The following is a 14,217-nucleotide window of genomic DNA, read 5'->3' as shown; positions in this document are numbered from 1 at the left end:
AATTTCTTTTAAATAGGCATCAACCATCTACTTATTTAGTTAGAGATAGAGATAGTTAGCAGAGATGTAAAGAAAGATGTAAAGATTGAGACAATAAACCTCTGGTTATGCATCCAGCATTCAATATGTTTATTCCACCAGTGCGTCTATCTGAAGAAAAAAAAAATAAAAAATACGTAGAACGTCATTACGTCAGAGACCCGGAAGAAGACTGTACTGGTGTCACAAGAGCCCAGCTGATACTTCTTCATATCAAAAAGCGAGCACAATAAGCTTCCAGAACTTGTGCTCCTGCTATCTAACAGCGGATTTAGTCGTTGTTTGTTGGTCTGTGTCTGTTTCGTGTCACAGCGTCGCCATCATGAACGTGACGCTCGCGGTGAAGCAGTACATCTCCAAGATGATCGAGAGCAGCGGGACCGGAATGAAGGTTCTGCTCATGGACAAAGAGACGGTGAGAAGCTGGTTCTGTACATGTGTGCTACCGTTTTATCATTTTGCTATTAAAACGCCGTTTTTATTTATGTTTGTAGCAGTACGGTGCTATCACTCAATAGCATTAGCAAGCGACAATAAGCACTGTTCTGATTGGATGTGCTGTTTCTGCTGATTTGTTTTGGTATTTGAAGATGTTAAAGATGTTGTGATCCATATGCTCCTTACCTACATCCCCCTTTCTCCCCTCTTCAGCTTTCCTCTGATGGTGCTTTAAATCTTATTCTATACTAGTTAAGCTACCACCTTGTTTCACCGTTAATATCAGGTGCATTGTTAGTTTTAAAGCATGCATACTATGGAGTAATATAACAGTATGTGTCTGAATTTGTAAATAAAAGTCAAGTATATAACTAAATGTCTCCTTGAACCCCAGTCGGCCTCGGCAGATGGCCGCTCACACTGAGCCTGCTTCTGCTGGAGGTTTCTTCCTGTTAAAAGGGAGTTTTTCCTCTCCACTGTCGCTACAAGCATGCTTAGTGTGAGGGATTGCATTTGAGTCAATGCAATCAACTGGTTTTCCTTAGATAGAAAACTTTGAATCAATCTGACTGGATGATCTGGTGAACTGTAAAGTGCCTTGAGATGACTTGTGTTGTTAATTGGCGCTATATAAATAAACTGAATTGAATTGAATTAAATGTAGGACTTGAAAGTCAATAATAAATATATAAGATTTTAGTTTTTTGTTGTCAATTCTTAGATTTCTTTTTATAAAAAAAAAGACAATACATTTAATAAAAGGAGAGTGGTGGCCTAGTGGTTAGGGCATTGTGCTTGTGATCCAGAGGTTGGGAGTTCCAGTCCCACTTCAGCAGACCATCACCCTGAGGAAAGACCCTTAAACCCACAGTGCTCCCTGGGCGCTGCACAATGGCAGCCCACTACTCCCCAAGGGGATGGGTTAAACCCAGAGAGTAATTTCCATTTTACTTGTGACAGTGTAGTGACAATAAAAAAGCTGGATTAAAAAAGATAGATGTGACATTAGATCTGTGGGAATACAAGTTTAAGATTTTTTTTAATACAAATAAGGAAGTCACAAAATTGCAACAATACAAGTAAAAATCACAGTTTTATGAGTTCAGCTCGCAAATGTATGAGTAAGAATCACACGGTTAGAGGTATGAAAGCTCAGATTTGTAAGTCGTACTTGAAAATGTATGATTTGTCTTCGTAAATTTGAGATTCTTACTTTCATTGTTGTAACTTTCTAACACGTATTCATACCTCTTAAACTTGTTTTCCCACAGAGCTGATGTCCCATGTATCTATGAGTTGACAAAAAGGAACAAATACAAATCCTACATTTATGATTGGCCTTCTTTTACAAATTCAGACATCTACAGATACAATTGTGTTATACAGCTATTCCAAACCCTACATACTGGGTGCATGTTTATTTTATTTAGTTACTTCTAACCGGAGCTAATTTTTCCACCTGTTTTCTGTGTTCCCAGGGTGAATTGTGGCAAATTAGAGAAATAGCTTCTTACTGTTTCATTTTTTCTGTTCTTGTATTGTGAACTGATTTAAGGAATTCACTAGTTTTCCAATTTAGTTGTTTTTTTAAATAATCTCTTTCCTCTGAGGCCTTTACATGTATGCACACTAGGGTTAAGCTCCACACAGGTGGAATCTATTCATTCATTTATTGACCTATGGAGGCTCTTATTCGGTTTGAGGTATTATATAAAAGTCTGAAAACAAATGTTGGTCACTATGTATCATTGTGATGTTTATGGATTCTTAAGCCCCCAAAATATAATCTCCTGGCAGATTTCCCCCTCCCCATCCCCCTGTCTAACTCATTTCAGCCTCTACTTTCTGGGAGCTCACTGTTTCTTATGGAATATATTTAATTAAAATTGATATAGTGAAGCATTACTGCACCAATAAATTGACCACAGAACCTCTATTTTTACTGCAGACATGTCTAATCCTCAAGAAAAAGATTCAACCACTTTAACCCTGTTGAGAAAAATGGCATGAGGAAAAATAATCAAATCGTAGAGGTTTTAAGGGTTGATTTCTTCCGTCTTGACACACAGGATAGTTTTATGAATATTTGCTGCGTTGATGATGCTCAGCATGGGAGCATAAAGCTGAACATGTTTTTGTTTTTTCAGACCAGCATAGTCAGCGTGGTGTACACCCAGTCTGAGATCCTGCAGAAGGAAGTTTACCTGTTCGAACGGATTGACTCTCAGAACAGAGACAGCATGAAGCACCTGAAGGCCATCTGCTTCCTTCGTCCAACTAAGGTACCCAAACGAGGCTCGTCTATGAATCTGAGAGGAGGAGCCTTAAGTTATTAAAAAGGGGATAGAAACATTTGTTTCTGTGTTTCCCGTAGGAAAATGTGCAGCATCTAATTCAGGAACTGAGAAGACCAAAGTACAGTGTCTACTTCATATGTACGTTACTTTAAGATTAGTGTAATGGAGTCAAAGATGTAGGAATATTTATTTGTATTTTTTGTAACCTCTGATCTGTAAATGCTTGTCTGTTTCAGACTTCAGTAATGTGATCAGTAAGAGTGAGATCAAAGCTCTGGCTGAGGCAGACGAACAGGAGGTGGTGGCTGAAGTCCAGGTGAGATCTGGAGAGATCATTCTTGGGATTCTGTGTTCCTCAGGTGTCCTTTTCCATCCTCTTTGAAAAATGCATCCTTAAAGCTGCAGTCTGTAACATTGAGAAGAGAGCAGACTTAGACTCAAATTTTGAAGAAAAACAGGTTTTACGCCACTCCCCCACCCTCTCTGCTTCACTCATGCCCCACCTCCAAGCTCCACCCCTCTCACAGCATCTGCGCGGCTACCGCATGCGACCAGAAGGGGTGGGGGGGGGTGCGGTATTCAGCGTGTGTGAGCTGTGATTGTAACTCCATCAGACGCTCCTCTGGCTGTGATTGGTTGTTTTGACTCGTCCCAAATTATTCTTTCCAGATTGAAATACAGGCAGTAGGCGGGACCAATTGAAGCAGTTTTTTTCACAGGTTACATATCACATGTACTGCTGTCTGGGCATAGGGACAGTTTTAGCCAATATGACAAAAAAGTGATTTTTTGTCATATTCTAATTGATCAGATCGCATTTAACAAAATAGACCTGACATTTCTACGATTATAGTCTTGCAGCTATGCTTTTTTTTGCTGCCCTGCACCTTATAGCATTTCATTTTTTTATATGCACCACCCTAAGTGGCAAAGCATTCAACACATTCAGCATCCTTTATGATCGTAGTGTGTTGAAACCCTGCATGAATTACAGCTGTTACTGGTGTTTTTATGAAAGGAAATCTAAACCAAACATTCACTTTTTCCTCTGAGCAAATTAATTCACAACGGGAATTGTCATGGGTTGATGATCAGTATGGGCTTTGGATGGGCAGCCTTTGTGTTTTAAGACCGTTGCTCAGTTTAAAAACATTTTTAATAACCATTACCAGGCAAATTTTTCTAATCATTGGAAAAATATTGTCTTTACATTAGACTTTTCTCAGGGTTTATGCATAACATTTTACTATTTTCTCCAACTGTCTGTAATTGTTTTGATTAACTGTGCTCTGATTACCTTCACTGCCTTTCTGCAGGGTTTAAGTTAGTGGGAGGAGCTTTTGTCTAACCAGAACGGGGCAGAACATCGATCTGGAAGGGCAGCTACCATTGTCTCGTTCTCTCTTTGCAAAGGAGGAGCATTTAGCATCTTAGCATCTATCTCCTTTATTTAACTGGATTGCATAGTTGAATACTTTTTTGGTTCCGTTTTGACCCTGGATTGCTGCTGTCCTTATAAATCAGAGTAAATTTAGTATTTGGTTTCTTTCTCTCATAGTCTCTGAGCAATAATTAGCTGTTCAGTTCCCATTGTGTGTTTTCTTGGTTTTTAAGCTCCTCACTCACCCCTTCCTTCATCATTACCGGTGGGGTTTGTCACTTAGTGTCGTACCCAATGAGGATATTGCTTGAAATTAAATTATCTTTAGAGATGATAATTTTATCCTACAAATAGAAGTAAGCTCTTCCTGTGTGAATAATTATGACTATATGTGAAACATATGGTTGTTAGATTCCAAAAAGGATTTTGGAAAAAGCTGTGTTTGAATTAAAGAAAAAAAAAATGTAAAAGTATTTGTTGTTTTTCTTTTTCTCCAGGAGTTTTATGGAGACTTCATCGCTGTGAATCCTCACCTGTTTTCCCTAAACCTGCAGGGTGTCTCTCGGGTAAGAAAGATGGAAGCTCTTTGGTTTCTAACGATACGAAAAAGCTGAACCTCTAAATATTTATCATAAAAACATTAATAGATACAGTACAAGGATGACAAAAAGGTAAATGACTAATTATAACATAAGACGATAACACTAGTGCAGTGATAAAGAGATGCTGTTTCTGTTCTGTGTGGGGAAAAATGGATAAATGTCAGAAAAGATGTTGTGTTGACTTTAAAAATCAGAGCTAATTCAGATAGACGGCTGACAGAACAACTATTAAAGTTCAGTTTGCTGCATCATCGCTGTTTGGCTTCAGAACAGACCCTTCTTTTTCATCATAAGTGCCTGCAGTTTGTCTTTGAGAATTCCAGCTGGATAAAAGGCGGGTCTGTCTCAGCCACAATATATACAAAGACAGACTGCTATTAGAGAGTTATACGTCTAACAATGGTTGGATACGTTGGGCCATCTCTTCATCTGAAGGTTTTTTGTTTGTTCCTCATGTTTACCTTCATCGCCTTTGTGTCTCGACTAGAGATGCACAGATCAGGTTATTTCCGGCCGAAACCGTTCTCCGGTAGGTGTGACCTGGGTCTCTGATTTACTTCTTTTAGGACAATAATACCTGAAATAGATTAAACTTCTCTGCCAGTTCTTTGGTAGAGAATGATGTTTGAATCAAGCCATTTATGCAAAACTCTGGATGAAGTGCATCAAAACATCTGCTGGTGATCTGCTTAAAGATGGAAAATGGTTGGAGTTCTTCCCTATGATTTATTTAACAAATTGGGTAAAAAGATGGACTCTGATCGCTGCTTGATTGGTCGATGACCTACTAAACCCTGGGCTGGTGGTGGTGGTGGGGGTACTGTCTGATTGATGCCGCTCTAAGGAACTTCCTGTGTTTTTTTTTATTTAGGGTCGGAGCTGGGAACCCTCCATGTTGTCCCGCTGCACTCAGGGTTTGACCTCCGTCCTGCTCGCCCTGAAGAAATGTCCGATGATCCGCTACCAGCTGTCCTCTGACATGGCCAGACGTCTTGCAGAAAGTGTCAAGGTTTCCACCCCCACCTATTACCGTTAATGTTCCTCAGTCTTTCCCGAAGCCCAAAGTTAGCAGCACTAGATCTAGGAGTTTCTACTCTGATGACAAGTCAAATTTATGTGCACATCCAAAAAAAAAACCACAGACTAAAAACTAAACCTTTAAAACAAGCAAAATAAGTTGCAGAGCCTATGCAGAGATGTTCTGCTTACCTAGAATTAACACTCAGTTAAAAAGCGCAAAGTTAGATTTATTCACAGCTTAAAAATCTGAAAATTTTGGAAAAATAATCCCTGTTTGTTTGTCTAAAATATTCATCAAATAAATGATTCTGTTAATTTGGTTTTGAAATATGTTCTTTACTCCTAATACAGGTTTGTGTAACTGATTAATTTAATTTTCTACATTAATAATAGAGAATCAAAAGATAAATGCACCTAGAAATAAAAAAGTTTATTCTTTTCTTATTTATTTTTTTATTTTTTTATAAATTATTAACCGGGATATTAACAAACAAGCAAACAAATAAGACCAATAAAAGTCAAACTGCCTTATTACCTATATTAGTCAGTGAAAATATATTGAAAAAGCTAATCTGAAATAAAATTAATAAATATTAAACCCTTATTTTTTGTAATAATCATATTATTTATTTAGGTGAAATATTTCAAGGAAGCAAGAATGATCCCATAATTTTTTTCTGACCCTTACCTGATATATAATATGATAAACACAGAAAGATTCAGGTTTTATCCTAATAAATAACATGAATAATATCATAAAGGCTCATATTAACATGTTGCTTCTTTAAAAAGGAGATTCTGACAATTCTTAATTCTCTAAAATATCTTTCTGCTCTTAGCAAATCATCACTAAGGAGTATGAGCTGTTTGACTTCAGGAAGACTGAAGTTCCTCCTCTGCTGTTGATCCTTGACCGCAGCGACGACGCCATCACGCCTCTGCTCAACCAGGTGACCAATCAGAGAGCCACAATCACCTCCAATACGATACCTTAGGGTTTTTTTTTTCATTTTCTTGTGATGATTAGTTGTTTTTCAAATACAACTCCAGTTCCAGTGAAGTTTGTAAGTAAGTAGAAGATAAATAAAACGAGAATAGGATGCTTTGCAAATCTTTTTCAGCCTATTAGCAATGTAACATACTGAAAAGACCAGGTATTTAATGTTCAAACTGATAAACTTTGAACAAAGATTCACTCATTTGGAAATGGATGCTCACAACATGATGCTAAATAGCTGGAATGGTGTCGCCGAAAGACTGGGAAAGTTTTAGTGTCTAAAATATTAAAACCATTGACTGCTTCAAAAGGAAAATCACTAAAAAGTTATTGACGCAAAAGGAAAGAGGGAGGTCCACCACTTTATGCTCTGCGCAATAAAATAGTCCAACAGGTTAAACAGCTTTTCTCTACATATAAATTTAAGTAATTTCATAATTTGTTGTTCATAATATCGGCAATAGATTCAGAGAAGGTGGAGAAATCATTGTAGGTGAGAAGCAACGGTAAAAAAAAATGGCATTAAAAGGCTTTTACCTTTGAACCCTCGGGATGCTTTGCATTAAATAACATCAGTCTGTGACAGATATCACTAGTTTGTGATGTTTACTCATAAATTTATGATTCTTACTTGTAAGGTTTTTATTTGTATTTCTTCCATCTTTGGAAATGTACGATTCTTAACTGTAAGTCTGCCAACTGTGCTCATAAACGTCAGATTTTTACTCAGAAAGTTGGGATTCATATTCATAAATTCGTGCATTTATGATTTGTCCTTTTATTTTTTTGCAAAGCTGTAACCGCCTAACTCTTATTCATAACTTGTATTCCCACAGATCTGTTGTCCCGTTCATTTACGCCTATGATTTAATGACAGTCATCTTTCCGTATTTCAGCACACTACTGTCAAATAACACGATTTGTTCCTTTGTCTTTAAGAGTGAATTTATAAACTACCATGCTAAGTGAATGGCCATACATGGTAAACACCCAGAAAAACTGACAGTTTCTCTGCTCCCAAACTCCTGAAATAGACCAACCTGACTGGGCTCTGTGGTCTGAGTGAAATCTTAGACATTATGTGATCCAAGCTAAGGAGAATAAAAGGACTAACCAGTGTTTGTTACAGCAGGATCATGCCAAGCTCCTCTCTGCACGTTGGCTGGCCTGCAGGCCCAACCCGTCTCCCACTCTAAATCTGTGTTGCACAATTAAGAACAGAATACAACCAGAGATTTAATGAATCAATTTCCTGTTTTAAGCAAGAATGAGAAAAGTCTCCCTGCACAAGTTCATCGGTTAACAGGTGAAGGTGATGAAACAGCAGTAAACCTCCCTCTCTCCAGGCCTTTTTGGAGGTTAGAGGTTGTTGTGAGTGAATATTTGTGCATAAATGATATAGCTGATCAGTTTGAACCTTAAATTTGTTATGATAAAGCAGCTGCTGCTGGTTGATCTACTTTTATTTTAACTATTTACCTTTAAAGTCACATCCCAACATTTATTTTGTTTATTTTTATACTTAGCAACTCTAAAAGCAGCCTTTTCTTCATCATTATATCAAGATAATTTGTTCAGGAAGAGATATTTTGATACATAAGCTTTGAGAGGAATCTACGACTTTTTCATTTTTTTTAAATCAATATTTCAATATTAAAATCTGCAAAAAAGCAGCTTGTTGATTTGAATTGCGTATCTGAAAGAAGTGTTGTTTAGTCCCACAGCTTCTTAATACTTTCTTGCAATTTTAAAATGATGTTAACTATAATATTTGAATGAGGATTGAAATGTTCAGATTTTTTTTACAGGTCTTTGTTCTTTAAAGTGAAATGTATTAATGTAATCATGCTAGTTAGTAAAAAAAAAAATCCCACTTTGCTTTGTTTAAAATGTAAAAACTGAAGTTGAAATGAGGCGTGTTGGATGGAGGTTTGTGTGTGTGAAGGATGTTCTGCTCATGAGACGTTGTTGTGTCTCTCAGTGGACGTATCAGGCGATGGTCCACGAGCTGCTCGGTCTGAACAACAACCGCATCGACCTTTCCAGAGTCCCAGGAATCAGCAAAGACCTGAGGGAGGTGGTGCTGTCAGCGGAAAATGATGAGTTTTATGCTAACGTGAGTACTAGAAACAAACAGCAAAGAATGGCTTTCTACCATAAATGTGTCCTAACTGACTTCAGATGGGACGAATTTACTCTGTGACTGGTTGCTTCAGACTAATAACACATCCAGGCTGATTGATTTAGGTCTGGTTTACAACATAAAGCTGCATGGGAACATTATTAGACATTTTTGAAATTCATACACCAGCAGCTCTCTCTGGTTGAAAACAAAGCTTTACTGTCAGACTTAACTTTTTTTTTTACTCAGTTTGCTGATAAATGAAGCCCTTAGTGTATTCTTACAAAAAAATGTGCAGGGGGTAAACAAGGAAGTAATGTAGCTAAGCTAGCTAGCACATCCCAGCAAAGTCCAGAAGAAAAGTCCAACATCCAGTAGAAGAAAAACACCAAAAACATTTAGTATGAATGGCGCTCAAACAGGCTTTTAACTAGGATTTCTTCATAGGGTGTACACCTTAGTGTATCACATCTTTAGCGGTCCGAGGGTATCCTCCCCCTGAAAAATATGTAATTTAGACTCTCTGATAGACTATTTCCTGCATTATGAGCTGGAATGCAGCTAAAACCATCCACTTGAATTTGTTTCCAAGTTTGAACAAGTTTCGCTTCCCATGCCGGAAGTTTTTTTTTTTTAATTGAAAAAGCTTCCTGGATTTGAAGTGAAACGCCAAAGTCCTCTGGATAGTTTCTTAACTGTTTTGGAATGCCTATGTCCTGGTTGCCTGAGAATCATTACCAAAAATATTATGTTTTATAGGTTAATTCAAACAATCGGAAAGTGTAACGCTATGTTAAAACCGCACGCGCATTCCGCATCAAAAAAGCATCTGCTGCTTTATTTTTGATGTTTTTACACAGGCCCGATGTGTACAGATGCGTCTACGGCTTGTGCTGCTCCTGTTTTCAGTGGCAGAGAGCGGCTTTGCTATATTTGCTGTGCTACCTCAAACATCGCCTGTGCAGTCAGTTCATCAAGATTACGATCCTGCTTTAAAATGTTATTTCGCTTTTCAGCTGCCTCAGGCCGGGTCGCCCCCTAAGGGAATTTTTCCTACTCTTTGTCGCGGCTGGAAGTAGATGTTAGCATTTTTTGAGGTATACGGTACAAACTGCAAGCACCAGAATAATAAAAGCAAACATTTCTCCATTAGGTTTCGACATTTTAAGTTAATTTAGGCGTTAATAAACGCTCCGCATCAGGAACACTGTCTGTCTCCCTGCCAGCTCCAGATCAGCTTCTCTAATTGGTTGATGTGGCGCTTCAAGCCACTAAAATTTTATTTTTCCAGCTCTAGCGTCTGCTGCTTGTGAATTTTGAACATTTGAGCGTGGTTTCCAGGGGAAAAGCAGGTCGTAAAAGCTGAAAACCTGTGCTTAAATTCAATATGAAAGCTGGTGTTAAATGAAGCAGGGGCTAAAACTGTGCATGCATTCAGTTATGGCTGCAAAGTTGATGGATGTCAGAGTAAATGTAATTATTGTCAATTATACTAGTCACAGCAATGCTCTTTGTCTCTACAGTGTTAGGACAAACAACATTACAAATTAATTGATTGGTTCTTACTTGTAAGCTTTTACAAAAAATAACCGATGCCTTAATGCTTTGTGCCTGTTTGGGTTTGTTAGGAACCTTTGCCCTGATGTTTCTAGGAAGGATCCAATAGGTTATCAAAGCTTCAAACAGAAACTGATAAAAGCATGAAGAGTTTTTCTGTCAGCAGGCTTATATTGGAGATTTTAGATGCAGGTCTATATATTCTGATATTTTTTTTTAGGCTTATGTCGGACTGATTTATGATATTGGTATTTAATCAAGATATTCCTAGGTCTTAGCGACTAAGACCAGGGTTTGATTGTGAACAAAAATCAGACGGTTGTTCTTTATCCTCTTGTTTTGGTTTTTAAAAAGTATTTAAATATTGAATTGTGTGAATTTTATTTTACTATTGTTGCAAGCAAAGAACATGTTTTACCAGTTGGAAAATTGAAAAAAAAAAAAAAAAAAGTTGAAGATTTAAATAAAAATTTGAAAAAATACAATTACAATTCAGAAATAAAAACCTTTAAAACTGTTTAAATAGAAAAAGGATTTTGACAGTAATTTTCCTATTTTATATTAATTACATTTAGTTACAATTTTATTGTATTATTTTCTTACTGATTATATGTTTTTTTTACTTTACTTTATATTTTTATTCTGTCTACAGATTTTTTGTTTATCCGATTAATATTTGTGATTTCAGTTCTTATCCATTTTCTGTTTGTTTTAAGAGAAAACAAAGCCGTATTTTGATGACATTTTTTTAACATTTCTTTTTTTTTTTTTTTTTTTTTTTTTCAGTTTACAAAATGTTTATTATTATTATAATTTTATTTATTTATTTTTTACTTTTCTATGTTTATTCACAAACTATGTTCTCTGCTGCAACAATAATGGAACAAAATTCCCTCCATAGTCTGAAGAACAGTAGGACATTTCAGCCAAGTTATAAAGGTTTTTCTGCTTGTAGGGTACAAATCAAGAATTTGGTTTGAGCAATTCTGAAACTAATTATCTGAAATTATGATTTAACATTTTATAACGTGTCTAAATAACTGTTTTTGCTGTGTTGCTCTTGTTGGTGTTTTCAGTTAAATTTTTCCTCCTTCCAACTTTAGAACCTCTACCTGAATTTTGGGGAAATTGGCACCAACATTAAAAACTTGATGGAAGATTTCCAGAAGAAGAAACCTAAAGGACAGCAGAAGCTGGAGTCCATTGCTGACATGAAGGTTGGTCATTGGATCAATCATTATTTTAAGAATGAATGTAGACGTTTGATTTCTTCGTCTCGCGCAGGCGTTTGTGGATAACTACCCCCAATTTAAGAAGATGTCAGGAACCGTTTCCAAGCATGTGACGGTGGTGGGGGAGCTGTCCCGGCTGGTGGCAGAGCGGCAGCTAATGGAGGTGTCAGAGGTGGAGCAGGAGCTGGCCTGTCAGAATGATCACTCTAGCGCTCAGCAGGTAACGCTGCTGATTACTCACTTTCTTTACCATCTCTAAATCTAAACCATTTCCCATCTAAAAACTACATGAAGTTCAGACCTGTTTTCTCTCAGAATGTACGAAGGCTGCTGCAGAATCCTCGTGTCTCAGAGCTGGACGCCGTCCGTCTCGTCATGCTCTATGCTTTGAGATATGAGCGCCACAGCAGCAGCATCCTGACATCTTTAATAGAGGAGCTGAGCAGGAGGGGAGTGTCTGAACGCTACCGCAGGGTAATCAAAGCACCTGATGTTAAACTAAGCATACATTCATGCTTTCCTTTTGTCGCTGGGTGGCAGCAAAAGTCTAAGGGAGCTAAAAATTTCATTGCTGATCTTTGTCGCAGATGGTTCAGTCGGTTGTGGAGTACGGTGGGAAGAGAATCAGAGGAAGTGACCTCATCACACCCACAGATGCTGTTGCTATCACCAAACAGTTCTTCAAAGGACTTAAGGTATAAAAGCACATTAAAGCAATATATTTTATGTTTCTAACTTTTTTAAAATTTCCCTGAAGAATCATACATTTTTATTATACCATAATACAGTGATTAGAGAAAAACATGCATTTATTAATCTGTTTTCTCAGGGTGTAGAAAACGTGTATACACAACATCAGCCTCTGCTGCATGAAACTCTGGATCAGCTGATTAAAGGTCGACTCAAAGACAGTCAGTTCCCATACCTGGGGGCCAGCAGCCTCAGAGACAGGTAACACACTGAAAATCTGCATTCCTTAGATAAATCACTTTCTCTGATATACTCGTCACATTGTGGGTTATATAATTCAGGGCTTTAATAATTAACGTTAATACAGATTATAAGATATCTCTCTCTGTAAAGTCACGTTATGAAAATATTTTCCAGGCCTCAAGACATTATGGTGTTCCTGATCGGTGGAGCCACATATGAAGAAGCTTTGACTGTTTACAACCTGAACCGTAATACCCCCGGGGTTCGGATCGTCCTGGGAGGAAGTGCAATCCACAACACTAAGAGGTGTCGGTTGTTTATGTGATGTTTGCTTTTAGTTCGATAGATTCACTTCTGCAAGTAAAAAACAGAAGACTCAAACACTCATTCTTGTGGAACTCCAGAAATCAATTTAGTTCCAATCCAATGTTATCTGTTAAGCACTTATAAAACAACTACAGCTGACCAAAGTGCTGAAATAAGACATCACAGATAAAAGAAAAAACAGCTCAAAAAATAACAGTCACACAATCAAAGCAATAAAATCGGATGAATACAATGATGAAATAAAATAAAGTCCACTGTCTTGCTAGGTGTCAAAAGGTGGGTTTTGACAAGACAGTCAGAGAAGAGGCCTGTCTGATGTACTGAGGCAGGTCATTTCAGAGCTTTGGAGCTGCAGCGGTGAAAGCGCGGTCTTACAGGAACAGCTGACCGGGTGACCTAAGATGGAGTGAGCGAGTAAAAGCTCATTGAAGTACTTCAGTTATTAACTTAACAATCAATCAAAAGCAGAACGACTTCAGATTTTCCTATCCGAGTTATTTTACCTGTGAACAGGGAACTCTTTGAAAGAAACTGTTTTAGTTGTAGAAGTAATGAATTTGCTGTGAGATCTTTTTTTTTTTTAGTCTCACAAAAACTCCATCTTGAAAGACTCCCCCTAATACGTCCATCTCCTAACAACCAGCGAGTCGGACCAATGACATGGCAGCAGTATTTTTGGGGGCGGGACATGTAGGAACGATGACAGTCAGAAGGGATTTGCCAGTGCATTAAAAACATGGAGGAATCACCTGTCGATGCCGCAATTGAATTGGTTTTAGCTAAAATAGCGACAATTTCTTGTTTAAAAAAGAAGCAATGAGAAGCATTTTGTGCATTTGTACATGGAAAAGATGTCTGTGCTTTTCTTTCGACAGGATATGGAAAAAGTTGGATTAATCAGCTCTCTCCACTGGTTGTGGAAACACTCAGGAAGATTGGCTAAAAGTGTATCATCTTATGATTGGAATTAGTTTTTCTTGTTTTTGCTTGAAAAATGACCTAATATAATAAAAACGCTGATTTTTATTTATTTCAATATACAGAAAAGAAAGTACATTTAAAGTGAGACATTAAAACATGTTTTTGTTTAATTTGATGTAAAAACTGTAATCTAATCACACCTTTTCTCTTTTCAACAGTTTCCTAGAAGAGGTGATGTTGGCGACGGGTCACAGTGGCGATAGAGCGCAGGGAAGTGCTCGCCATTCCACCAGGCGATGAACATTGGCTCAACAACCTCTTGTTGAATAAACTGCATCATTCCCTCCAGTT

At 37.5% G+C, this 14,217-nt stretch overlaps 1 protein-coding gene across 1 annotated transcript; it reads left to right on the top strand.

Moving 5' to 3' along the window:
* Positions 1–192: 192 nt before the first annotated feature.
* On the top strand, positions 193–14,217 carry vps45 (vacuolar protein sorting 45 homolog). Its single transcript, XM_038302151.1, has 15 exons — positions 193–454; positions 2,625–2,759; positions 2,852–2,912; positions 3,011–3,090; positions 4,653–4,721; positions 5,629–5,766; positions 6,617–6,727; positions 8,756–8,890; positions 11,557–11,670; positions 11,738–11,905; positions 12,001–12,159; positions 12,273–12,380; positions 12,515–12,636; positions 12,793–12,924; positions 14,085–14,217. Exons 1-15 carry the CDS (start codon positions 362–364, stop codon positions 14,164–14,166), a joined length of 1,707 nt encoding a protein of 568 aa, XP_038158079.1. The 5' UTR covers positions 193–361; the 3' UTR covers positions 14,167–14,217.

The sequence above is a fragment of the Cyprinodon tularosa genome, unplaced genomic scaffold (assembly GCF_016077235.1).
Source record: "Cyprinodon tularosa strain WSP-4 unplaced genomic scaffold, ASM1607723v1 ctg483, whole genome shotgun sequence".
Classification (NCBI taxonomy): Eukaryota; Metazoa; Chordata; class Actinopteri; order Cyprinodontiformes; family Cyprinodontidae; genus Cyprinodon; species Cyprinodon tularosa.
The sequence above is the reverse complement of the archived record's forward strand: the minus strand, read 5'-3'. Positions and strand labels throughout refer to the sequence as shown.

Coding starts and splice junctions, on each gene's coding strand:
- vps45 (XM_038302151.1), top strand. CDS start 362: ATGAACGTGACGCTCGCGGTGAAGCAGTACATCTCCAAGATGATCGAG. Junction 12,381..12,514: donor AGTTCTTCAAAGGACTTAAG/GTATAAAAGCAC, acceptor CTGTTTTCTCAG/GGTGTAGAAAACGTGTATAC. Junction 12,925..14,084: donor GCAATCCACAACACTAAGAG/GTGTCGGTTGTT, acceptor TCTTTTCAACAG/TTTCCTAGAAGAGGTGATGT.